The following is a 21,465-nucleotide window of genomic DNA, read 5'->3' as shown; positions in this document are numbered from 1 at the left end:
TAAAAACCCAATATATTCAAAGGCTGAACCCCAAACTTTTGCTAAAAATCCTTTGGGGATCTGGGCCCTGGGAAGTTGTCTCTCAATGTAATAAACCCATTTTTGCCACAAACCTCGCCTACATTTCGGATTTTGAATTCTTTTGCAAGAACCTGAGACACCAGCCAAGGGATCATCTCTCACACCTCAACAATGGTACTGCACAGTCTGGTTGGCCTTTGGGTATAGTTCCAAATTGCTCTCCAGAATGACCGGATTAGTTCACAACTCTACCAAGTGGGTATTACTGTCCCCATTTCCCCTCATGCTCTCTAACATTTGCCATTTGCCATTTTTTTTTATATTAGCCAATCTGAGATTATGAGGTTCTCTTTTATTGTCCTGACTCGGTTTCCCTAATTATCCTGACTCAGTCCTGCCTCGGTTTCTCTGCTTCTCAGTTCTCCATAACCTCCTCTCCCTCTTTATTAGAATACTTGATAGAACATCAGAATGCCTCTCACCATCCCAAGCTATTAGAATATAAGATACTGTCTTAAGCTCTGTCTTACTCAGTTTCTCCAGCATTACATTTTGGAGGCTTCCCACTGAGATGTTAGAAAATGAGCAGGATTGGAGGGAGATAAGAGACTTTTTGGGCCTCTGGGTGGCTGGGGATCTGAGTTCTTGACCTGGAGAGGCCCGGGCCCCCCTGGATTTTTTTTCCCAGAGCCTCCAGAAAAAGAGAGAAGTTTCCAGCCACAACAGCCTGACACTCCCATTTTGGCCATTGGAGAGTAAGTGGGTCTGAGTACCTTTTGGGGTACTATCTGTTCATGCTAGCATCTGGATTCCCAGAATTATGAAATACTGACAGGCATAAATTCTGGGATTCTGGACGCAGGGGCCCCTACTTGGGTGTCTAAGACACATCTGGTTCTGTGTGCCAGTTGGCACAACTCTGGGCAATGTTTTGTTTCATGTTTTTGGCCACACAGTCATGCGGTCATGTCCATGTGTGTTATGTGACGTTTGTCATTTGTTTGTGACTTTGTTTGGTTCAGAGCTCTGCTAAATTAAGAAATTTGGGAATTGGTTAAAATTTACTGGTGATTTTAAACTTAAAAAAATACTGGCACTTGGGTAGTTGAAATTCAGGGCTCCTTGAATGGAGCTACCTTAGATAAGGCCTCTGGAGAACGAAAGGAGGTCATGCTGATTGCTTTGAACTCGGATTGGAGAAAACATCTGATTAGAATGATTTTAAAATTGTGGAAAATAATTTTGCTGTTGCCTTTGCATGCCAGATTTGTTCTGAATATTCTTTTGGGCAGTTTTAAATTGTGAGAATAATTTAACTGTTGCCTTGGCAGGCTAGATTTAATTACCTTTGAATGTAAGATTTTAAGAACTTCTTGTAGTGAAGTTCTGTTAACTTACTTGAAAGGGTTCACATGTCTCCAATTAGGATCTGATTTTTTCCAAGTTGAAGCTTAGAAAAAGTCCATCAAGAACCCACCCCCACCCCATGACTCTCTGCTACTTCAAAGGTTGGGTGGAGTACCTTTTGTCTTAAACTGGCCCCCACTGCTCTCTTCTACTTCAGTTACTGAGTACCAGTTATCCTGGGGAGCCAGTTAGCTCCCCTTACTCCCCCCCCCTCTCTTTGGAGGTGGAGTGGGGGGAGTGGAATTCCCCCCCACACTAAGTTTGCTCAAGCCCTTTCTGCAGAGGCGTGGCTTTGGCAAAAGATTTCAAGAGATAGGCCTGATGTTAAGTTAATTGATCTATAATTTGGTAGGGCTGTTTCTAAAGGTTTAAAGGATCTTTTTAAGAATCTTTCACATTCTTTTCTGTAGAATCGGGTATTCTGTATAAGCTTAACTGATTGTGTCCTGAGGTTATGGCCATACTGTTTCCTTGTCCTTTTGAAAATGTTTCTGTTAAATATGAAAGCTAACTTGTTGAACTTACTGAAACCAATTTATTATTGCTATCAATATGAGGTTATGGTACTTCTGAAAGTTTAATATTTTTAAGAATCTCTCGGATTCTTTTAATGTTGATATCTAAGATATTCTCTGTGAATGTTAGCTTTGAATTAATTGTTTTGCAGGTCAGAACAGGGTCATTTAGGGAACTGCCTCTGCAGTATATTTTGGGTGTGAAAGGTTTCTGTGTGGACGTGTAATTTGGACTATATGTCTATGTTACTGGGCATTTAAAAAACAAACTAGTTGTATATAATGTTCACTTAGGTTGTCTGTTTTGATATGAAAAAGTACGAGCTTGTTGATTGATTCATAATCATAGTAGAGGGTTGCTGAGTAAATATCTGGTTGGTCTGTGTGATTTAATACAATTTGTTAATAAGTAAAATTCTTTGGACTTATACTTGCATGCTGAGGTTTAGCTCACCCTCGACAGTCAGGACATTATACCAAAGGTAAATGATTAAAAACATTTTGTCTGTTTTGCGAGGTTGAGTTTTGCTTTCTTATGTTTATAGTTGTGTCTGCATTTTTTTCACTCCTATGACTGATTTCTATTTATCAAGCAATGTCAGACAATATAAACGTTGAGAGAATGCAGTGGGTGTGCTTGCCTTACTATTTTCCAAATGGTTCATATGCCCATACTGGCTATATGGAATCATTATAAATACCACCAAATACACTTGGCAAATGGGTATTTATCCTGGTCATCTCTGTAAACTAGTGTTTGTGGATATTCAGATTTTAGGGAATCTCTGTATAATGAGAGAACAAAAAGCCTATGCATGGTACCATGTGTTAGGGCTTACATTTGGTTCATCCAGACTCTTCGTTTGCATGGTGTTTTAACGCACATTTCAGATTTTGGTCAATTAAAGGGAATTGACAGCTTCTGGTTGACATGTGCGCCCTTTGTATGGAGTCCTCAGCGGAAGCGATTTTAAGGAATCACCGCTATCCTGGTATAATTTGAACTGATATTGGGGAGTGGGGAAAGTGAACAATTATTGTTAAAATTTTAACTGTATCACTGTGTTTAAGATTGGTAAACTATAGAAATATTGCTGTATGTTTAGGGGATGTGGAAGCCTGCTGTACTAATCTGTTTAATAGCCAGGAGATGGTAGGTTCCATATTGGGATTTATAATGGGCCGTTTTGATCATTTCTTTTTCTGTGTAAAAAGGAGGAAGAAGGCTGCTGAAGCTGAATGCTTGGATAAGAATTCAGTGATGACTTGGGCTGTCTCTTTTGCTGCTGGTATTGCAAAAGTGAATCCTGAAAAGGTGTCTACCACAACATGGATAAAGATTGAACGACCAAAAAATTTATAATAGGTCACATCATTTGCCAAATTTCATTGGGTCTCAAACCACAAAAGTTCTTCCCTGGAGGCAGTGTAGGAGCGTGGAAAGGAGAGCCAAGCTGTAGACTTTTACTATGCTCTAGCTTCCTCTCTTATTGTTTAAATTGTAAATGTAAAGCTCAAGCAGCCTGGTGATATTTAGAATGAGATTCTTGGGCTTCTTAAAATAAAGGAGTATTGGACAACATGGTTAGAAGACTATCTGCCTTTGAGCTTCCATCAAAAATAGGACCTGGAAATCCACTATGAGAGTGGACATGCAAGATATAAATCTTACCTGGATGCTTTCTCACTTGCTCTTGAAGTACCTTAAAGAGCTGATGGTATCAGATGTATTTATATCTCCTGGATAATAAGTAAGCTAGAATGGTTGCATGCAATTCATTCTGCTGAGTGTACGGAAAAGGAATTCTGACTACTGTCTTTATAGTTAAGTCATGAGTGCCTTTGACACAAGGTTTCTCAAGGCTGCAGAAGTGGGGAGGGAGAGTGGCAAGACAACCTGTGTTGTACTTGAAACAGAGGTACTTGCAGAAAAGAGGCATTTACATATTAATAACAGGGTGCTTATAGTTAGCACATGCATAGTGTGCTATAGTTAGATAATCATACTAGAGTTAGTGTGCTGTGGTAATACAATTTTACTAAGGTTTTTAAGGCTGAAGGGAAGTTGAAATAAACAGACTGTGTTTGACCATCTATGTGTCTCATCACTCCACCACTAAGACCAAGGCTGGTCCCAAGATCATCCAGAGAGCTGGTCCGGATGGGATATTTTGGTACTGCAGCATAGGGGCTCTAGATTTTGGTACCCCAACTTGGGGGCTCTAGAAAGTACAGTACATTTTTATATATTTTATATTTTATTTTCCTACAATTAAAGGTAACATTTTAACATTCATTGGGGTTTTTAAGTCTTGAATTCCAGATTCTACTCTTCCTTCCCTTCTTTTCTTCTTTTTCTTTTTAAGATGTATTTTCTCTACTGGAACTTCTCCTGGCACTTGGAAGAAGGTGAACTGACTTGAGGTTCCCTCCTTCTCAGGTATTCTTCTCAGGATTCACAATACCAGTTCATTTGCTTGATCTCTGCGGCAAGTACACACACAAGCAGTAGCAGTATTCCTGAGAGACAATTTTAAAACATAATCTTCAATACTTGATTGATGTAGGCAATGGGAGATGTACATTTTCGAATAATGGTTTTTCGTTTGCTTGAAAAGGTAACTCTGATAGGATGATGATCATTGGGCGGGCATTTACTGGGTACTCTTGGGGCATATGAGAGATCCGGGGATGCTTTCTTCATGGGGAACACAGGGAGAGAAGCAAGGTCGCATAGGCTTTTGAAAGGCCTTGTTTGGAAAGCTACAGAGAAAAGAGCTATCCATAGCATTTTAAAATGCTACGTGTCCCTTTTCATAATCCAGAAAGATGCCCATTTTGTGGATAGGTGGGTTTGGATAATAACCATCCTGTGAACTACAGAGAAAGAAATAATGCTGATGTTTGCATCTGGCCAGGGTCCTGACATCCTTGGGGAACAGGGAACGCTTCCACTTTCTATTGATGGACTCTTCACAAATGCCCACTTCCCACTCATCTTTTCTCCCACACTCACTTCCCAGCCGAGTGTCTGCCTGAGGTGAAGGTCTGGGCCCCCAGGACAGTAAGAGAACGTACAAACCTTTCTTTGTTGTTGGGCATGTCCTGAGGGACCCTTGTGTACTTGACACTCTTCAGGTCTTCGGACAGGACAAGATGAGTGTGGGCTGTCTCAGGATCCAGAGTTATCTCTGTAGAAGGTCATGAGCATTTCTCTCAGACCAGTGATGGGAAAGATGGTCCAGTCCTCGGAGACAATCTGGCTCTTGATGGAGCAACTTCTCACTCTTGTCCAAAGCACCTTTCTTACCCTGGAGGGTATTTTTTTCTGAGGGGGTCTCCTCTAAATGCTTTTCCACTTCCAAGAACACTTCTTGCAGACTTTGGATTTCTTGTGATAGTTTGACTTTGCTCTTCTCAAATTTCACCATGTTGTCTCTGAATTGTTGCTCCAGCTCTTGTAATTGTAGAATTTTTTCCTCCCATAAGAACTGATATTGTCTCATATTCATGCAAAAGTGGAAATTCAAGGTGTACTTCTTACATTTTGCCTCTGCCCATACGGCATGGTCCCATGCCTCTTGAAGACATTCTTCTTTCCTTTTTAAGACATTCTGTGTCTCCAAGAGCTTCTCCTTGGCATTGGCAGCCACCTTTTCCAAGGGAAGAACTTGGGGATCCTTCTGTTCTGGGGCTAAGGAACAGGAATCACAGAAGAGTCTATGGTCTTGCTCACAGAAGAGCTTCTCCTTTTCTCCATGTTTCTCACAGGTGCTCAGGCCCACAAGGGCCTGCATTGGGCTCGAGATGGTCTGAGCATTTGGTGGTGATGGGGCTGGCTTTGAGCTCCTGATGTTGCTCACCAGGTCCCTGCCATAATTGAAAACTGCTCTGCACTCTGGGCAGGCTAACGTTTCCTGGGCCCCACCCTGCAGTGTCTAAGACAGCCTTTGCAAAAGCTATGGCCACAATTGACAGTCACTGGATCTCTGAAATAGCCCAAGCAGATGGGGCAAGTGAGGCTTACTTGGAGATCTTCAACTAAGTTTTGACATCCATGTCTCTGGGCTTTCAGTTCCTCCCTTCTCAGATGCTCTCTCAGGAGAGGCAATGCAATGCTTTCCTGGAGCTGTGGCAGAGAAAAAGATACCAGAGTTTGAGGTGCTGGAGGCTTTTTATATGTCTTCAGCACTGACTTTGACCCTGCCTTTGCCTCTCCCACCCACCAAAGGTGAGAACTCCTGAGCTTGGAGAGTCTTTCCATGGTCTGCTCTAGGACTGAGTTCGCACCTTGGTCCTTCCTTCTTGCATACTAATGAGCTGCAATCCCCACTGGAGTTTACCCCTAGACTCTGCTCTAGGACTGAGTTCCACTGGTGCTGCATAGTGTGAGCACAATCCCCACTGGGAGTTTACCATATAGGGTCAGGAGTGACCGGCCCCTCAATTCCAGAGACTGACCCCTAGTTCCCTCTTTGTGTGGAAGCTTTTGAGCATTTCTCTCAAGCTTCATTCAGGGAAAGTAATCTCTGGTTCTTGAGGGAGCAGCTTCTTGTTTTGTTCCAAGAACCACTGCCTATTCTGGGGGATTTCTTTCTTTCATTTAAAAGTATTTTATTTTTTTTCTCAGTTATATAGAAAGGCAATTTTTAACACTCATTGTACCAAGATTTTGAGTACCAAGTTTCTCTCCTTCCCTACACTCCTTCTTTCCAGATGGTCGACAAGAACTGATGGAATATATGTGCAATTGCATAACACATATATCCCTATGTTACAATTGTGAAAGAAGAAAGAAATCAGAAGGGGAAAAATCATGAAATAATTAAAGTCAGTGAAAGAAAAATGCTTTGACCTTCACTCAGAGTTCAGCTGTTTTTTAATCTGGATATGAATAGCATTTTCTATCATCGGTCCATGGGACTTGGCTTGGATCACTGTGTCACTAACAAAGAGGAGTTGCCAGCTCCTAGTTGATCATCACATGGTGTGGCTGATGCTGTGTATGACATTTTCCTGATTTCTGCTCATTTCCCTTCACGTCCTATCAGTTCTTACAAATCGCTCCTGGCTTTTCAAACATCTGTCTGCTTATTATCTCTGCATGGTAGTATTCTATCACATTCATAATACTTTAACTTGTTCCAGTCATTCCCAAGCGTTGGGCAGCCATAACATCTAATACTGAAGAGACTCTTATAAAAGATTTTTACATATGTAGGTCCTTTTTCCTTTTCTATGATCTCTTTGGGATACTGATCTAATAGGGATAGTTATGTAAACTGTCCCCCTGACCTTTGGGGGTGGGGTGGACCTGGGGTAGAGACACCCTAAAATCTCAATTCCTCCTGACCTCTGGATGGGACCCCACCTTCCTATTCAGGGGGAAACTCCCAGATAATGATCTCCACCTACAATTCAATTGGAGATGTAGGTCTGGAGCACAATCACCGCCCTGTATTGAATTGAAAATTAGTCCCTCAAATTCATATGGAGATTGCTCTCTAGCTTTGAATATAAAAGCCAATATATTCAAAGGCTGAGACTGACTTTTACTTCTAAAATCCTTTTTGGAATCTGGCCCCCTGGAAAGTTGTTTCTCAAAGTAATAAACCTATTTTTGCCAAAAACCTCGCCTGCATTTGGGATTTTGAATTCTTTTTGCAAGAACCTGAGACACCAGCCAGGGGATCATCTTCACACCTTAACAATGATACTGCTGGTCTGGTTGGCCTTTGAATTTCACAACTCTGAGTAGTTCAAAGAATTTGCTCTCCAGAATGACTGGATTGGTTCACAACTCTACCAAGTGTATGTACTGTTGTTTCCCTCATGTTCTCTAACATTTGCCATTTGCCATTTTTTTTTTATATTAGCCAATCTGAGATTATGCCACAGTTCTCTTTTATTGTTCTGACTCAGGTTTCCCTCCATTAATCTGACCGGTCCTGCTCTGTTTCCCTGCTTCTAAGTTCTCCTCTCTGCTCTTTATTAGAATGCCAGTGAAGACATCAGAATGCCTCTCACCTTAAGCTAGAATGGGCTGCTGTAGCCAAAGCTCTGTCTTACTCAGTTTCTCCAGCATTACATTTTTGGAGCTTCCCACTGGATGGTAGAAATGAGCAGAGTTGGAGGAGATAAGAGGCTGCGGAGCCTCTGCGGGGTGGCTGGGGATCTGTGAGTTCTTAAAGCCACAGGCGGGCCCCCCCTGGATTTTTCCCAGAGCCTCAGAAAAGAGAAGTTTCAGCCACAACAGCCCTAACCTCCCCATTTTGGCCATTATGAGTAAAGTGGGTCTGAGTACCTTTTGGGGTACTATCTGTTCATGCTAGCATCTGGATTCCCAGAATTATGAAATACTGACAGGCATAAATTCTGGGATTCTGGACGCAGGGGCCCCTACTTGGGTGTCTAAGACACATCTGGTTCTGTGTGCCAGTTGGCACAACTCTGGGCAATGTTTTGTTTCATGTTTTTGGCCACACAGTCATGGTCATGTCCATGTGTGTTATGTGACGTTTGTCATTTGTTTGTGACTTTGTTTGGTTCAGAGCTCTGCTAAATTAAGAAATTTGGGAATTGGTTAAATTGCAGTGATTTTAAGCAAAAAATACTACAACTTGGGTAGTTGAAATTCAGGGCTCCTTGAATGGAGCTACCTTAGATAAGGCCTCTGGAGAACGAAAGGAGGTCATGCTGATTGCTTTGAACTTCGGATTGGAGAAAACATCTGATTAGAATGATTTTAAAATTGTGGAAAATAATTTTGCTTTTGCCTTTGCATGCCAGATTTGTTCTGAATATTCTTTTGGGCAGTTTAAATTGTGAGAATAATTGTATGAGCTAGATTTAATTACCTTTGAATGTAAGATTTTAAGAACTTCTTGTAGTGAAGTTCTGTTAACTTACTTGAAAGGGTTCACATGTCTCCAATTAGGATCTGATTTTTTCCAAGTTGAAGCTTGAATCCATCCGAGCCACCCCACCCATGACTCTCTGCTACTTCAAAGGTTGGGTGGAGTACCTTTTGTCTTAAACTGGCCCCCACTGCTCTCTTCTACTTCAGTTACTGAGTACCAGTTATCCTGGGGAGCCAGTTAGCTCCCCCTTACTCCCCCCCCCTCTCTTTGGAGGTGGAGTGGGGGGAGTGGAATTCCCCCCCACACTAAGTTTGCTCAAGCCCTTTCTGCAGAGGCGGCTTTGTAAAAGATTTCAAAGAAGATAGGACCTGATTTTAAGTTAATTGATCTATAATTTGGTAGGGCTGTTTCTAAAGGTTTAAAGGATCTTTTTAAGAATCTTTCACATTCTTTTCTGTAGAATCGGGTATTCTGTATAAGCTTAACTGATTGTGTCCTGAGGTTATGGCCATACTGTTTCCTTGTCCTTTTGAAAATGTTTCTGTTAAATATGAAAGCTAACTTGTTGAACTTACTGAAACCAATTTATTATTGCTATCAATATGAGGTTATGGTACTTCTGAAAGTTTAATATTTTTAAGAATCTCTCGGATTCTTTTATGTGATATTAAGATATTCTCTATAGGATATTCTAACTTTGGATGGTGTTTAAGGTCTGAGGTCATTTAAGGAACCTCTGAAAATAATATTTTGGTCCTTCTGAAAAAGTTTCTGTTATGGACAATATGTAATTTGGACTATATGTCTATGTATTGGGCATTTTAAAAAGCAAACTGAATTATATGTATAATGTTCACTTATGGGAACATCTGTTTAGATATGAAAGAAGTGAACTTATTGAGACAAATTCTTACTGTCATAAATAGAAGGTTATGATAAATATCTGGTTAGGATATGTCTAAAACTTGGTTAATACAATTTGTTAATAGAAGTAAAATTCTTTGGACTTATACTTAATGTGCTATGGGGGAGGTTTAAAACTCCACCCTCTGACAGTGGGACAGTATCTAGGTAAAAATGAATTAAAGCTATTTTATCTGTTTTACACTGAAAGTTAAGGGATAGTTATGTAAACTGTCCCCCTGACCTTTGGGGGTGGCATGGACCTGGGTTAGAGACACCCTAAAATCTAATTCCTCCTGACCTCTGGATGGGACCCCACCTTCCTATTCAGGGGGAAACTCCTAGATGGTGATCTCCACCTACAGTTCAATTGGAGATGTCGGTCTGGGGCATAATCACCACCCTGCATTGAATTGAATATTAGTTCCTCAAATTCATCTGGAGATTGCTCCCTTGCTTTGGCCTATAAAACCCCAATATATTCAAAGGCTGAACCCCAAACTTTTGCTAAAAATCCTTTTGGGATCTGGCCTCCTGGGAAGTTGTTTCTCAATGTAATAAACCTGTTGACACAAACCTTGTCTGCATTTGAGATTGTGCATTCTTTTGCAAGAACCTGAGACACCAGCCAGGGGATCATCTCTCACCCCTCATTTCTCACACCTCAACAATGATAATGCACAGTCTCGTTGGCCTTTGGGTATAGTTCCAAATTGCTCTCCAGAATGACTGGATTGGTTCACAACTCTACCAAATGCGTATTACTGTCCCAATTTCCCCTCATGCTCTCTAACATTTGCCATTTGCCATTTGCCATTTTTTTTTTTTACATTAGCCAATCTGACAAATGTGAGGTGTTACCTCAGAGTTGTTTTAATTTGCATTTCTCAAATCAAAAATTATTTAGAATATTTCTTCATATCATTATAGGTAGCTTTTATTTCTTTTTCTGAACATTACCTCTTTATATCCTTTGACCATTTATCAGTTGAGGAATGGCTTGTATTCTTATACATTTCACAGGGTTCTTTATATATTTGAGAAATGAGGGCTTTCTGTTTCCCAGTTTTCTGTTTTCTTTCTCATCTTGATTGTATTGGTTCTGTTTGTGCAAAATTACTATCATTAAATTACTATCATCAAAATTATCTTTCTTACATGCAAAATGTCATTTTTTTCCCCTCATCTCTTATAATTAGGTCTATTTTGCTTTTACTTTGAGATTAAGATTTCTACACCTGTTTTTTTTTAAGGCTTTAGCTGAAGCATAACAGATTCTGATCCAGCCCCTTACCTTTACTCTGTGTGTGTTTCTCTCTGCTTTAAATGTTTTTCTTGTGAACAATATATTGTAGGATTCTAGTTTTTAATCTACTCTGCTATCCACTTCCATCTTATTGGAGAGTTCATCCCATTCACATTCACATTTATAATTACCAACTCTATATTTCCTTCCATCCTATTTTTTCCTCTTGTTTGTGCTATATCTCCTTTCACCCTTTCCCTCCTTACTAGTGTTTTGTTTCTGTTTTCTGCCTCCCCTATCTGTCCTCCCTATCCCCACACTTTGCTTAATTTCCTCTTTTCCTACTTTTCTGTCAGAGAGATTTCTTTATTAAGGGAATATGTATATTATTCCCTCTTTGAGCCAATTCTGATCAAAAATTTAATCATTGTCCATTACCCACCTTTGCATCTTCCCTTCCTCTATATAAGGTCTTTCATGAACCCTCATGTGAAATAATTTATTGCATTCTATCTCTTCTTTCCTTCTGTATTCAGTGTAATTCTCTTTCTTGTCCCTTACCCTTCTTAAAATCTTAGCTAAAGTCCCCATTCCCAGTCTTTCTTAATCTTAGTGACTTCCCTATAAGATTATTTCCAATTGAGGACTTCCGCCAAGATGGTGGAGAGGAGGCACCACAGCTGAGTAACCTCCGCGTTTTCTCTCAGAATGCATTTCATTACAAGCCTCTGAATTAATGCTTAACTGAAAAAAAAAAAACCCACAAATAGTTACCAAGAGAAGACATCGTTGAGATTGGACAGGAAAGGTCTGTTTTTACTCAAGGGCGGGATGGTTTTAGATTGGGCACAGGCTGAGGGCAGGCAGCGGCAGGGAGAGCTCGGCAGGCAGCTCACAGCTGAGCAGACTGGAGGGCGTTGGGGTGTGATCTCAGCCATCTCTGTGGGGAGAGCTTTGCTACAGGTTTGGATACTTTGCCCTGGCAGCAAGTCAGTAGCCCAGCAGAGAACCTAAAAACACTGGGGGTGAAGAAAACAACCCCAAACAGCTGGAGTTTCTCGGAACCTGGCCACCCCTCCCCCACAGCATCTCAGTATGCTCTCAGAGTCTCAGAGTGCAGGCGCAGCACAGTCCTGCTAGTGCCTCGCTGCTGCCCCCGCAGTCTGTAGAGGAAGCTTGGTAACACCACCCAGCTTTCGCCCTCCACCTCCCCCCCCCAAAAAAAAAACAGATTGCATATGGGTTTGTTTGTTTATTTGTTTGTTGCTACTTTGTCTTCTTTGATTCTTCTCTGACAAAATGAGCAAAAAATTGAAAAGGACCTTAACCATTGACAGCTTCTATACAGATAGAGAGCACTCTCTAAACCCTGAGGAGACTAAAAACAGACTGTCTACAGATGAATCCCCAAAGGAGGATATGATCTGGTCCTCAACACAAGAAACTCTCATAGAAGAAATTAAAAAGGCTCTCACAAGAGAGCTAGAAGAAAAATGGGAAAAGGAGAGGGAGGCTTGGCAAGAGAGTCTGGAGAAGTCATCAGATCCTTGAAAAACAGAATTAGTGAACTGGAAACAGAAAATAGCTCTCTAAAAAATAAAATTGGCAAAATGGAAAAAAATTCCATAGAACAAAATACTTAAAAACTCAATTGGACAATAGAAAAAGATATAAAGAAAGTGAGTGAAGAAAATACTTCATTGAAAATCAGAATCGAACAAATGGAATTGAATGACTCTAGGAAACAACAAGAATCAGTCAAGCAAAACCAAAAAATCAAACAATGGAGAAAAATGTGAAATACCTTCTTGGGAAAACACAGACCTGGAAAATAGATCGAGGAGAGACAATCTGAGAATTATTGGACTCTCAGAAAAATATGATGAAGAAAAGAGCCTGGACACTATTTTGCAGGAAATTATCAAAGAGAACTTCTCAGAAGTTATAGAAACAGAGGGTAAAATAGAAATTGAAAGAATTCATCGATCCCCTACTGAAAGGGATCCTAAAATCAAAACACCAAGAAATATAGTTGGCCAAATGCCAGAACCCTCAGATGAAGGAAAAAATACTACAAGCTACTAGAAAAAAATCAATTCAAATATAGAGGAGCCACAAAAAGGATTATCCAGGATCTAGCAGCGTCCACATTAGAGGATTGAAGGGCCTGGAAGATGATATTCTGAAAGGCTAAGGAACTTATATGCAGTCAAAAGTAACTTACCCAGCCAAAATGAGCATCTTTTCCCAGGGAAGGAGATGGACATTCAATGAAATAAGCAAATTTCATCTATTTTTGATGAAAAAACCAGGACTTAACAAAAAGTTTGATCTACTAATATAGAACTCAAGAGAAACCTAAAAAGGTAAAAAGAAATCTTGGGAACTATATTTCCACTATAAAGATGTATAAAGAATACCTTGTTCTAGAAACTAGAGGTAGAAAGGGCATTGTACCTGGAAAAGGATAAAGTGGGGGTACTACATCTCACGAAGAGGCAAAGGAAACCTATTATATCTGAGAGAAAGAATGGAGTGGGGTGAACATAGTGTGTATCTTACTATCATCAGAATTGGCTTAAAGAGAAAAATTTTAGACATATTCGATTTATGGTGAAACTTCTCCCACCTCATTGAAAAGTGGGAAGGGAAAAGTGAAAAGGGAAGAGAATACAGAAATTGTGAGGAAAAGGACTAAGATAGGGGGAGGAACTCCCAGGTGGGGGGAGGGATAATAAAAAGGGAGGGCTGTGAGAAGCAAGTGGTGCTCAAAAGTTTAATACTGGGGAGGGGGGTAAGGGAGAAGGAAGGGAGAAAAGCATAAACAGGGGTTAACAAGATGGCAAGTAATACAGAATTGGTAATTTTAACCATAAATGTGAATGGGGTAAACTCCCCACTAAAGAGGAAACAGTTAGCAGAATGGATTAAAAGCCAGAATCCTACAATATGTTGTCCACAGGAAACACACCTGAAACAAGGAGATACCTACAGAGTAAAAGTAAAAGGTTGGAGCAGAATCTACTATGCTTCAGGTGAAGTAAAAAAAGCAGGGTGTAGAAATCCTCATTTCAGATCAAGCAAAAGCAAAAATTAATCTAATTAAAAGAGATAAGGAAGGGCACTATATCTCGCTAAAGGGTAGCATAGATAATGAAGCAATATCAATATTAAACATATATGCACCAAATTGTGTAGCATCTAAATTCTTAAAAGAGAAATTAAGAGAGCTGCAAGAACAAATAGACAGCAAAACTATAATAGTGGGAGATCTCAACCTTGCACTCTCAGAATTAGATAAATCAAACCACAAAATAAATAAGAAAGAAGTCAAAGAGCTAAATAGACTACCTAGAAAAGTTAGCTATGACAGATCTATGTTGAAAACTGAATGGAGACAGAAAGGAGTACACTTTCTTCTCAGCAGCTCATGGAACCTATACAAAAATTTACCATATATTAGGACATAAAAACCTCAAACACTAATGCAATAAGGCAGAAATAGTAAATGCATCCTATTTCAGACCACGATGCAATGAAAATTACATTCAATAAAAAGCCAGGGGAAAATAGACCAAAAATAATTGGAAACTAAATAATCTCATACTAAACAATGATTGGGTAAAACAGCAAATCATAGACATGATAACTTCAACCAAGAAAATGACAAAAATGAGACGTCATACCAAAATGTGTAGGATGCAGCCAAAGTGGTAATAAGGGGAATTTCATATCTCTAGAGGCCTACTTGCATAAAATAGAGAAAGAGAAGGTCAATGAATTAGGCTTGCAACTAAAAATGCTAGAAAAGGAACAAATAGTTAAAAAAAAAAAAACCAGTCAAACACTAAACTTGAAATTCTAAAAATAAAAGGAGAGATCAATAAAATTGAAAGTAAAAAAACTATTGAATTAATGAAACTAAGAGTTGGTTCTATGAAAAAAACCAACAAAACAGACAAATCCTTAGTAAAACTGATTAAGAAAAGGAAAGAGGAAAATCAAATTGTTAGTCTTAAAAATGAAAAGGGAGAACTCACCACTAATGAAGGGGAAATTAGAGCAATAATTAGGAGTTACTTTGCCCAACTTTATGCCAATAAATTCGACAACTTAAATGAAATGGAAGAATACCTTCAAAAATATAGCTTGCCCAGATTAACAGAGGAAGAAGTAAATAGACTAAAGAGTCCCATTTTAGAAAAAGAAATAGAACAAGCTATTAACCAACTCCCTAAGAAGATTATTTCCTATTTATTGTCCCTATATAAGTAAGCTGGAAATGAAGGATATGCTGAGGAAGTGGGTTCCCCTACATGTCTGGAATTTCCAAAGTGTTTTTCATGTACCTCTCCCAAAAAGTGTCTGGAATTATCTTTTTCTCCCTCCCAGGATGTTCTGACAATTATTCAACCAATCAATAAATGATTATGAAGTATCTACTACGCGCTAGAAACTGTACAAAGTAAATGGACTACAAAGAGACAAGATAGAACCTACCCTTTCAAGAGCTGTGGGAGACTGGAGGAGAGATAGTACTCATTCATTACCTTATGCAGGTACTTAGTTTAGCACCAACCAAATTTTCTCTCCACCTGTCAAAAATTATGTCTCCTTTTATATGATATATGAAATAGAAGGCTGTACTTTTTTCATGCCAGTTGGGTAAGAACTGGGGCTGCATGTTTAACAACAGAACAGAGAGCAGCTAGGTGACACAGTAGATGGAGCAGAGGACCTGAGTTCAAATCTTGCCTCAGACACTTCACACTAGCTGTGTGACCCTATACAAGTCACTTAACCCCAATTACTTTGCCATAAAAAATTACCAAATATGAATGTTATGGAATATTCTTGTTCTATAAGAAACAATTAGGAGGATGATTTCAGAGAGTTCTGGATACATGAACTCATACTAAGTGAAATTAGTAGACGCAGATCATTATGCACAGCAACATCAATATTATATGATGATCAATTCTGATGAACATGACTCTTTCCAACAATTAGATGATTCAGACCAGTTCCAGTGAGGATGAGGAGGAAGAGGAAGAGAAGAAAAGGAGGAGGAGGAAGATGATAATGACAATGATGATGACAAGCAGGAGGACAAGGAGGAAAAGAAGAAAAAATATAGGATCATAACTATCAGAGATGAATGGATAAGGTCATAGTTTTTTTTAAAGAAGAGATTAGTATATTTGTAGGCAATAGTAAAGCAATCTCTAGACAGAGAGATTGAAGATCAGTGAGAGAGAAGGGATGATAGAGGCAGGGGTGGGAGGGAGAACCTACTGGGGGAGACAGGATAGTCTTCTTCTATCCTTGTGAATATAGAGGGGATTATCTTGACAAGAAGAAGGGCTACTTGTCATGTGAGATAGGGATGAAAGTCAAGATAGTAGCAGAAGAAAATATATAGATTAATGACTCAAATTTTTAAAAAATATAAGCCATTCATTATCCAATTGATAAATGGTCAAATGATATGAACAGATAGTTTTCAGGTGAAGAAATTAAACACCATTTATAGTCATTTGAAAAAGTGCTTTAAATCACTATTGATCAGAGAAATGCAAATTAAGACAACTCTGAGGTACTACTACCCACATAATATTCCTTGAATATTAGTAAAGGAGGAGGATGGAAAATAAGCCAGGGATGAGTTTTGAAAGGGCATACTTTGCTTTCAGACAAAGAGACAAAGGATTTGCAAGTGAGAATTTAGGTTATGATAATTTTTATGACATTTTCCCCCCTCAACATGGCTAATGTGAAAATTAGAGAGGGAAATGACAAATGACACCCATACCTTTGCTAAGAAAATTCCCAAATGGGGTCACCAAGAGTAAGATGCCATTTAAAAATGACTGAACAAAATGTGGAAATGTCTTGAATGATTTCATATGTATCATAAGGTGTTTTTTTTTTGTTGTTGTTGTTGTTGTTGTCTTTTCAATGGATATGGGTGAAAGGAAGGAGAGATTTAGAAATGAAAATAAAAATAAAACTGAGTTGAAAAAATTTTAAAGAGTTGAACTGGTTCACCAAGGGATCAATCTAGGGAACAAAGGAAAGCATAAGTGATATAGGGGTGATTGCCTGTTAAAAAACTGGAGCAAAGAAAACGAAGGTCCGAATCAGGATGAAGAGTAAATTCAGGAACCAGAAGTCATAGAGAAAAGTGGAATGATATAGATTATGATGAAATAAAGGAGTTTTATACTTCATGAACATGAAAGAAAATCAATCTCGAATAATAGGAAAAAGGAGATAATGATCTTTGTGTGTATTGTGGAGATGAAATGGAAGAGAAAGTGAAGGAACCTCATTAAGCTGAGGAGCAAAGATTTTATATTTTCCAGTGTATTTGTATTCTTACTGGTATTTTTTTGTAGAAAGGCACAGATGGTGGGGTAACTCTCAGTGAGGCAGAAGAAGCTTTAGCCCAGAGGGAACTAGCTGACCATGTCTGGTTGGGCTCTCCTCTCCCCTTGGGGCTTCTCAGCCTTCCTGAGAAGTGGGGGGGGAGGGGGAGGGAGAGTGGCAAGACAACCCGTGTTGTACTTGAAACAGAGATACTTGTGGTAAAAGCCATTTACATATTAATAGCATGGTGCTTATAATTAGCACATGCCCAGGGTGCTATGATGATGTAATTTGACTAACGTTTTTAAGGCTGAGGGAAGTTGAAATAAACAGATTCTATGTTTGACCATCCATGTGCCTCATCACTCCTCCACTAAGACCAAAGTTGGTCCCAAGATCCTTCAGAGAGCTGGTCCGGATGGGATATTTTGGTCCTGCAGCATATGGGTTCTAGAAAGCATACTAAATTTTTTTTTTTTATATTTTATTTTCCTACAATTGAATGTAACACCACATTTTAACATTCATTGAAGTTTTTAAGTCTTGAGTTCCAGATTCTATTCTTCCTTCCCTTCCCTCTCCCCTCCCAGAGACAGTAAGCAACATGACATAGATTATCCAAAGCATTTTTAAACAATTTTCAAATTAAAAAAAAAATTTGTCCAATGCAACTGGAAATTCTTTTTCTTTTTATGATGTACTTTGCCTATTGGAGCTTCTTGTGGCACTTGGTAGAAGCCTTTCCAAGGGTAGACCTTGGTAATCTTTGTGCTCTGGGACTAATGAACAGGAATCACAGAGTTGTCTGGTCCCTCACTTCCAAGTAGAACTGATCTCCCATTCCCTCCTTCTCAGGATATACAATACCAGTTCATTTGCCTGATCTCTGGATGATAATGACTCAGTGTCTTAAGATTAGTGATACTTTTTAAACCTTTCTCTAACTTTCTCAAATACGCCTGTTTCAGATGTTGTAGGACTCTTTCTGTCACCAGTCCTGAGACCCTGACACTTTGGTGAACATGAGTTTATTCCCCTGACAGCTAGAACACAGTTTCTTTTTTTTTCTCCTCTTCTAGCAAATTAAAAGTATTTTATCTACTGCCCAGATACAGAGTTGCCCTTTGATCTAATGTTCTCTCTGATTTAGAATCATTTCGTTTTTTCAGAGAAACCAGAGAGGCATATCATTATTTAATAACAATTATTAATAAAGCTAAAATAATTTAAAAGCTGCTGCGTTAACAATAATAATTTAATTGGTATAAGCTCATTTATAAGATTCTAGTCCCTTTCAGCAGCTAGATAGTACATTCTACATGTATTTAGACTATCTAGCTATCTAATATATCAATATATATAACATTGTATACATTAATAATATGTATCTACCTATTGATATATTGATATATCTCTACATGTTTATGGAGTTAAAGCTATATAAAATTTATAGCAGCTCTTTTTGTATGGGCAAAGAAATGGAAACCCAGAAGGATCTCATCAATTAGGAATTGGCTGAACAAATTAAAGTATAACACATTTAATGGAATATTATTGCATTATAAGAACTGATTAAATTTGGAGAAATCTGAAAACTGGTATGAATTCATACAGAGCAAAATGAAGAGTTTGTTGTTCAGTCATTTTTTAGAAATGTCCCATTCTCTGAAACTCTATTTGGATTTTTCTTACAAAGATACAGGAATGATTTGTTATTGTTTTCTCCAACTTATTTTACATATGAGAAAACTGAGGCAAACAGGGTTAAGTGACTTCCCTAGAGTCATTCAGCTAGTAAATCTGAGGCTGGATGTGAACTTAGATGAAGATTTCCTAACTCTAAGCCTGTCATCCTATCTGCTGTGCCACCTAGCTGCCAAAAGTGAGTTGTAATAACAATAACAAGTTATGCAGTTACACCACATTGTAAAGAGAGATGACTTTGAAAGACTTAAGAACTCTGATCAATGCGATAACTGACCAGGATTCCAGAGTATGAATGAAGTATGCTACAAACTTCTTGACAGAGATGAAGGAAGTCCAGATGCAGAATGAGACATTTCTGGACTTGGCCAAAGCAGGAATTTATTTTGCTTGACTATGAGATTTTGGTGCCAAGGTGTTGCTTTTCTCTTTTTCCAGGTAGAAAAGAAAGGAAAAAATAGAGTTCACAAGAAAAACAAGTAAAGCAGAGAGAGACACACACAGAGTAAAGGTTAAGGGGCTGGATCAGAATCTGTTATGCTTCAGCTTGAAGCTAAAAAAAAAAAAAAAAAAAAAAAAAAAAAAAAAAAAGAGCAGGCATAGCAATCCTGATCTCAAAGTAAAAGCAAAATAAACCTAATTAAAAGGGATGAGGAAGGAAATGACATTTTGCCTGTAAGAAAGATAATTTTGATGATAGCATTTTAAAAACTTTTGCACAAACAGAACCAATACAATCAAGATGAGAAAGAAAACAGAAAGCTGGGAAACAAGAAAGCCCTCGTTTCTCAAATATATAAAGAACCCTGTGAAATTTATAAGAATACAAGCCATTCTTCAACTGATAAATGGTCAAAAGCTATAAAGAGGTAATTTTCAGATAAATAAAAGCTACTGTGTGGTTCAGACAGCATTTAATAAAAAAAGCTGAAGAGATCTCTAGAAGCAAAGCAAAGTTTATTATATGTCGAGAATCTGGCATCCCACCCATCAAGCAGACAATGGAAGGGAAGAGGCACCATAGGGGGCAGGGTCAACACTTTTTATCCCTAATGCCAATACCCCTCCCACCACTGATCCTCATCCTTATTGGCTGAGGATCTTACATTCTAAACGAGGGAACTACTCAAGAAATTGAACTTGACCAAGAAGTACATAGTTGCCCATATTTGACTGAAATAGGGAGGATACCAGGGAGGGGGCTTAAGTATGCCCTCAGGGGGATAGCAGGGAGGGGGCTTAAGTATGCCCTTGACTCAATGCTTAAAATCCTTCAGGCCTACTCAAACTTTGAAATAGATGAAGCCTTACTCAATTTTTACAACTGTCTTGAAAGATCTCACCTCATCTCATTCACTACCTATAATGATATGAAGAAATATTCTAAATCATTTTTGATTTGAGAAATGCAAATTAAAACAACTCTGAGGTAACACTTCACACTTGTCAGATTGGCTAATATAAAAAAATGGCAAATGGCAAGTGTTAGAGAGCATGAGGGGAAATGGGGACAGTAATACCCACTTGGTAGAGTTGTGAACTAATCCAGTCATTCTGGAGAGCAATTTGGAACTATGCCCAAAGGCCAACCAGACTGTGCAGTACCATTGTTGAGGTGTGAGAGATGATCCCTCGACTGGTGTCTCAGGTTCTTGCAAAAGAATTCACAATCCCAAATGCAGGCGAGGTTTGTGGCAAAAATAGGTTTCTTACACTGAGAAACAACTTCTGGGGCCAGATCCCCAAAGGATTTTTAGCAAAAGTTTGGGGTTCAGCCTTTGAATATACTGAGGTTTTATGGCCCAAAGCTAGGGAGCAACCTCCAGATGAATTTGAGGAACTAATTTTCAATTCAATACAGGGTGGTGATTATGCCCCCAGACCTACATCTCCAATTGAATTGTAGGTGGAGATCACCGTCTGGGAGTTTCCCCCTGAATAGGAAGGTGGGGTCCTATCCAGAGGTCAGGAGGAATTAGATTTTAGGGTGTCTCTAACCCAAGTCCACCCCACCCCCAAAGGTCAGGGGGACAGTTTACATAATTATCCCTACTAGATCATGTTTGGGGCAATTGCACCTACCCAAACTGACTACTCAGGAGTCACTGCAAATGATGTACAGAAAGAATTTATTAGAATCTTGAGAAGCGGACCGTCCTGGCCTGTGGGCCCGAAAGGACAGCAAAGATACCCACAGGAGGAGAGTCATTCACTTGAAGATGTTGACAACTTTTATATATTTCAGACAAAGAACCCCCCAAATCCCACCCTCTATATGTTGTGATTGGTTACATAAACCTTTATCTCCCTATTTGCTCAGTGGAATGCAGTGAAAAAGGTGATATACAGCTTCGGCCACTTAATTCCTTCTTTGAACAATGGAATACAGTCCAGGTCTCATCTAAAATCACATGACTGGGGCCTATAGGCCTGATCTGCT

General features: G+C 39.1%; 1 protein-coding gene and 1 pseudogene across 1 annotated transcript; both read right to left on the bottom strand.

Annotated features, from left to right (window-relative positions):
* Window positions 1-21,465, bottom strand: part of LOC100927493 — a 49,674-nt pseudogene that overhangs the window by 3,346 nt on the left and 24,863 nt on the right.
* Window positions 4,956-8,214, bottom strand: LOC116419717 (probable E3 ubiquitin-protein ligase TRIML1). Its single transcript, XM_031941348.1, is given in 5 exon segments — window positions 4,956-5,142; window positions 5,144-5,252; window positions 5,254-5,755; window positions 5,872-6,072; window positions 8,032-8,214. Coding segments are annotated over 5 exon segments (1,182 nt in total).

This window comes from Sarcophilus harrisii, chromosome 1 (genome assembly GCF_902635505.1).
Source record: "Sarcophilus harrisii chromosome 1, mSarHar1.11, whole genome shotgun sequence".
Classification (NCBI taxonomy): domain Eukaryota; kingdom Metazoa; phylum Chordata; class Mammalia; order Dasyuromorphia; family Dasyuridae; genus Sarcophilus; species Sarcophilus harrisii.
The sequence above is the reverse complement of the archived record's forward strand: the minus strand, read 5'-3'. Positions and strand labels throughout refer to the sequence as shown.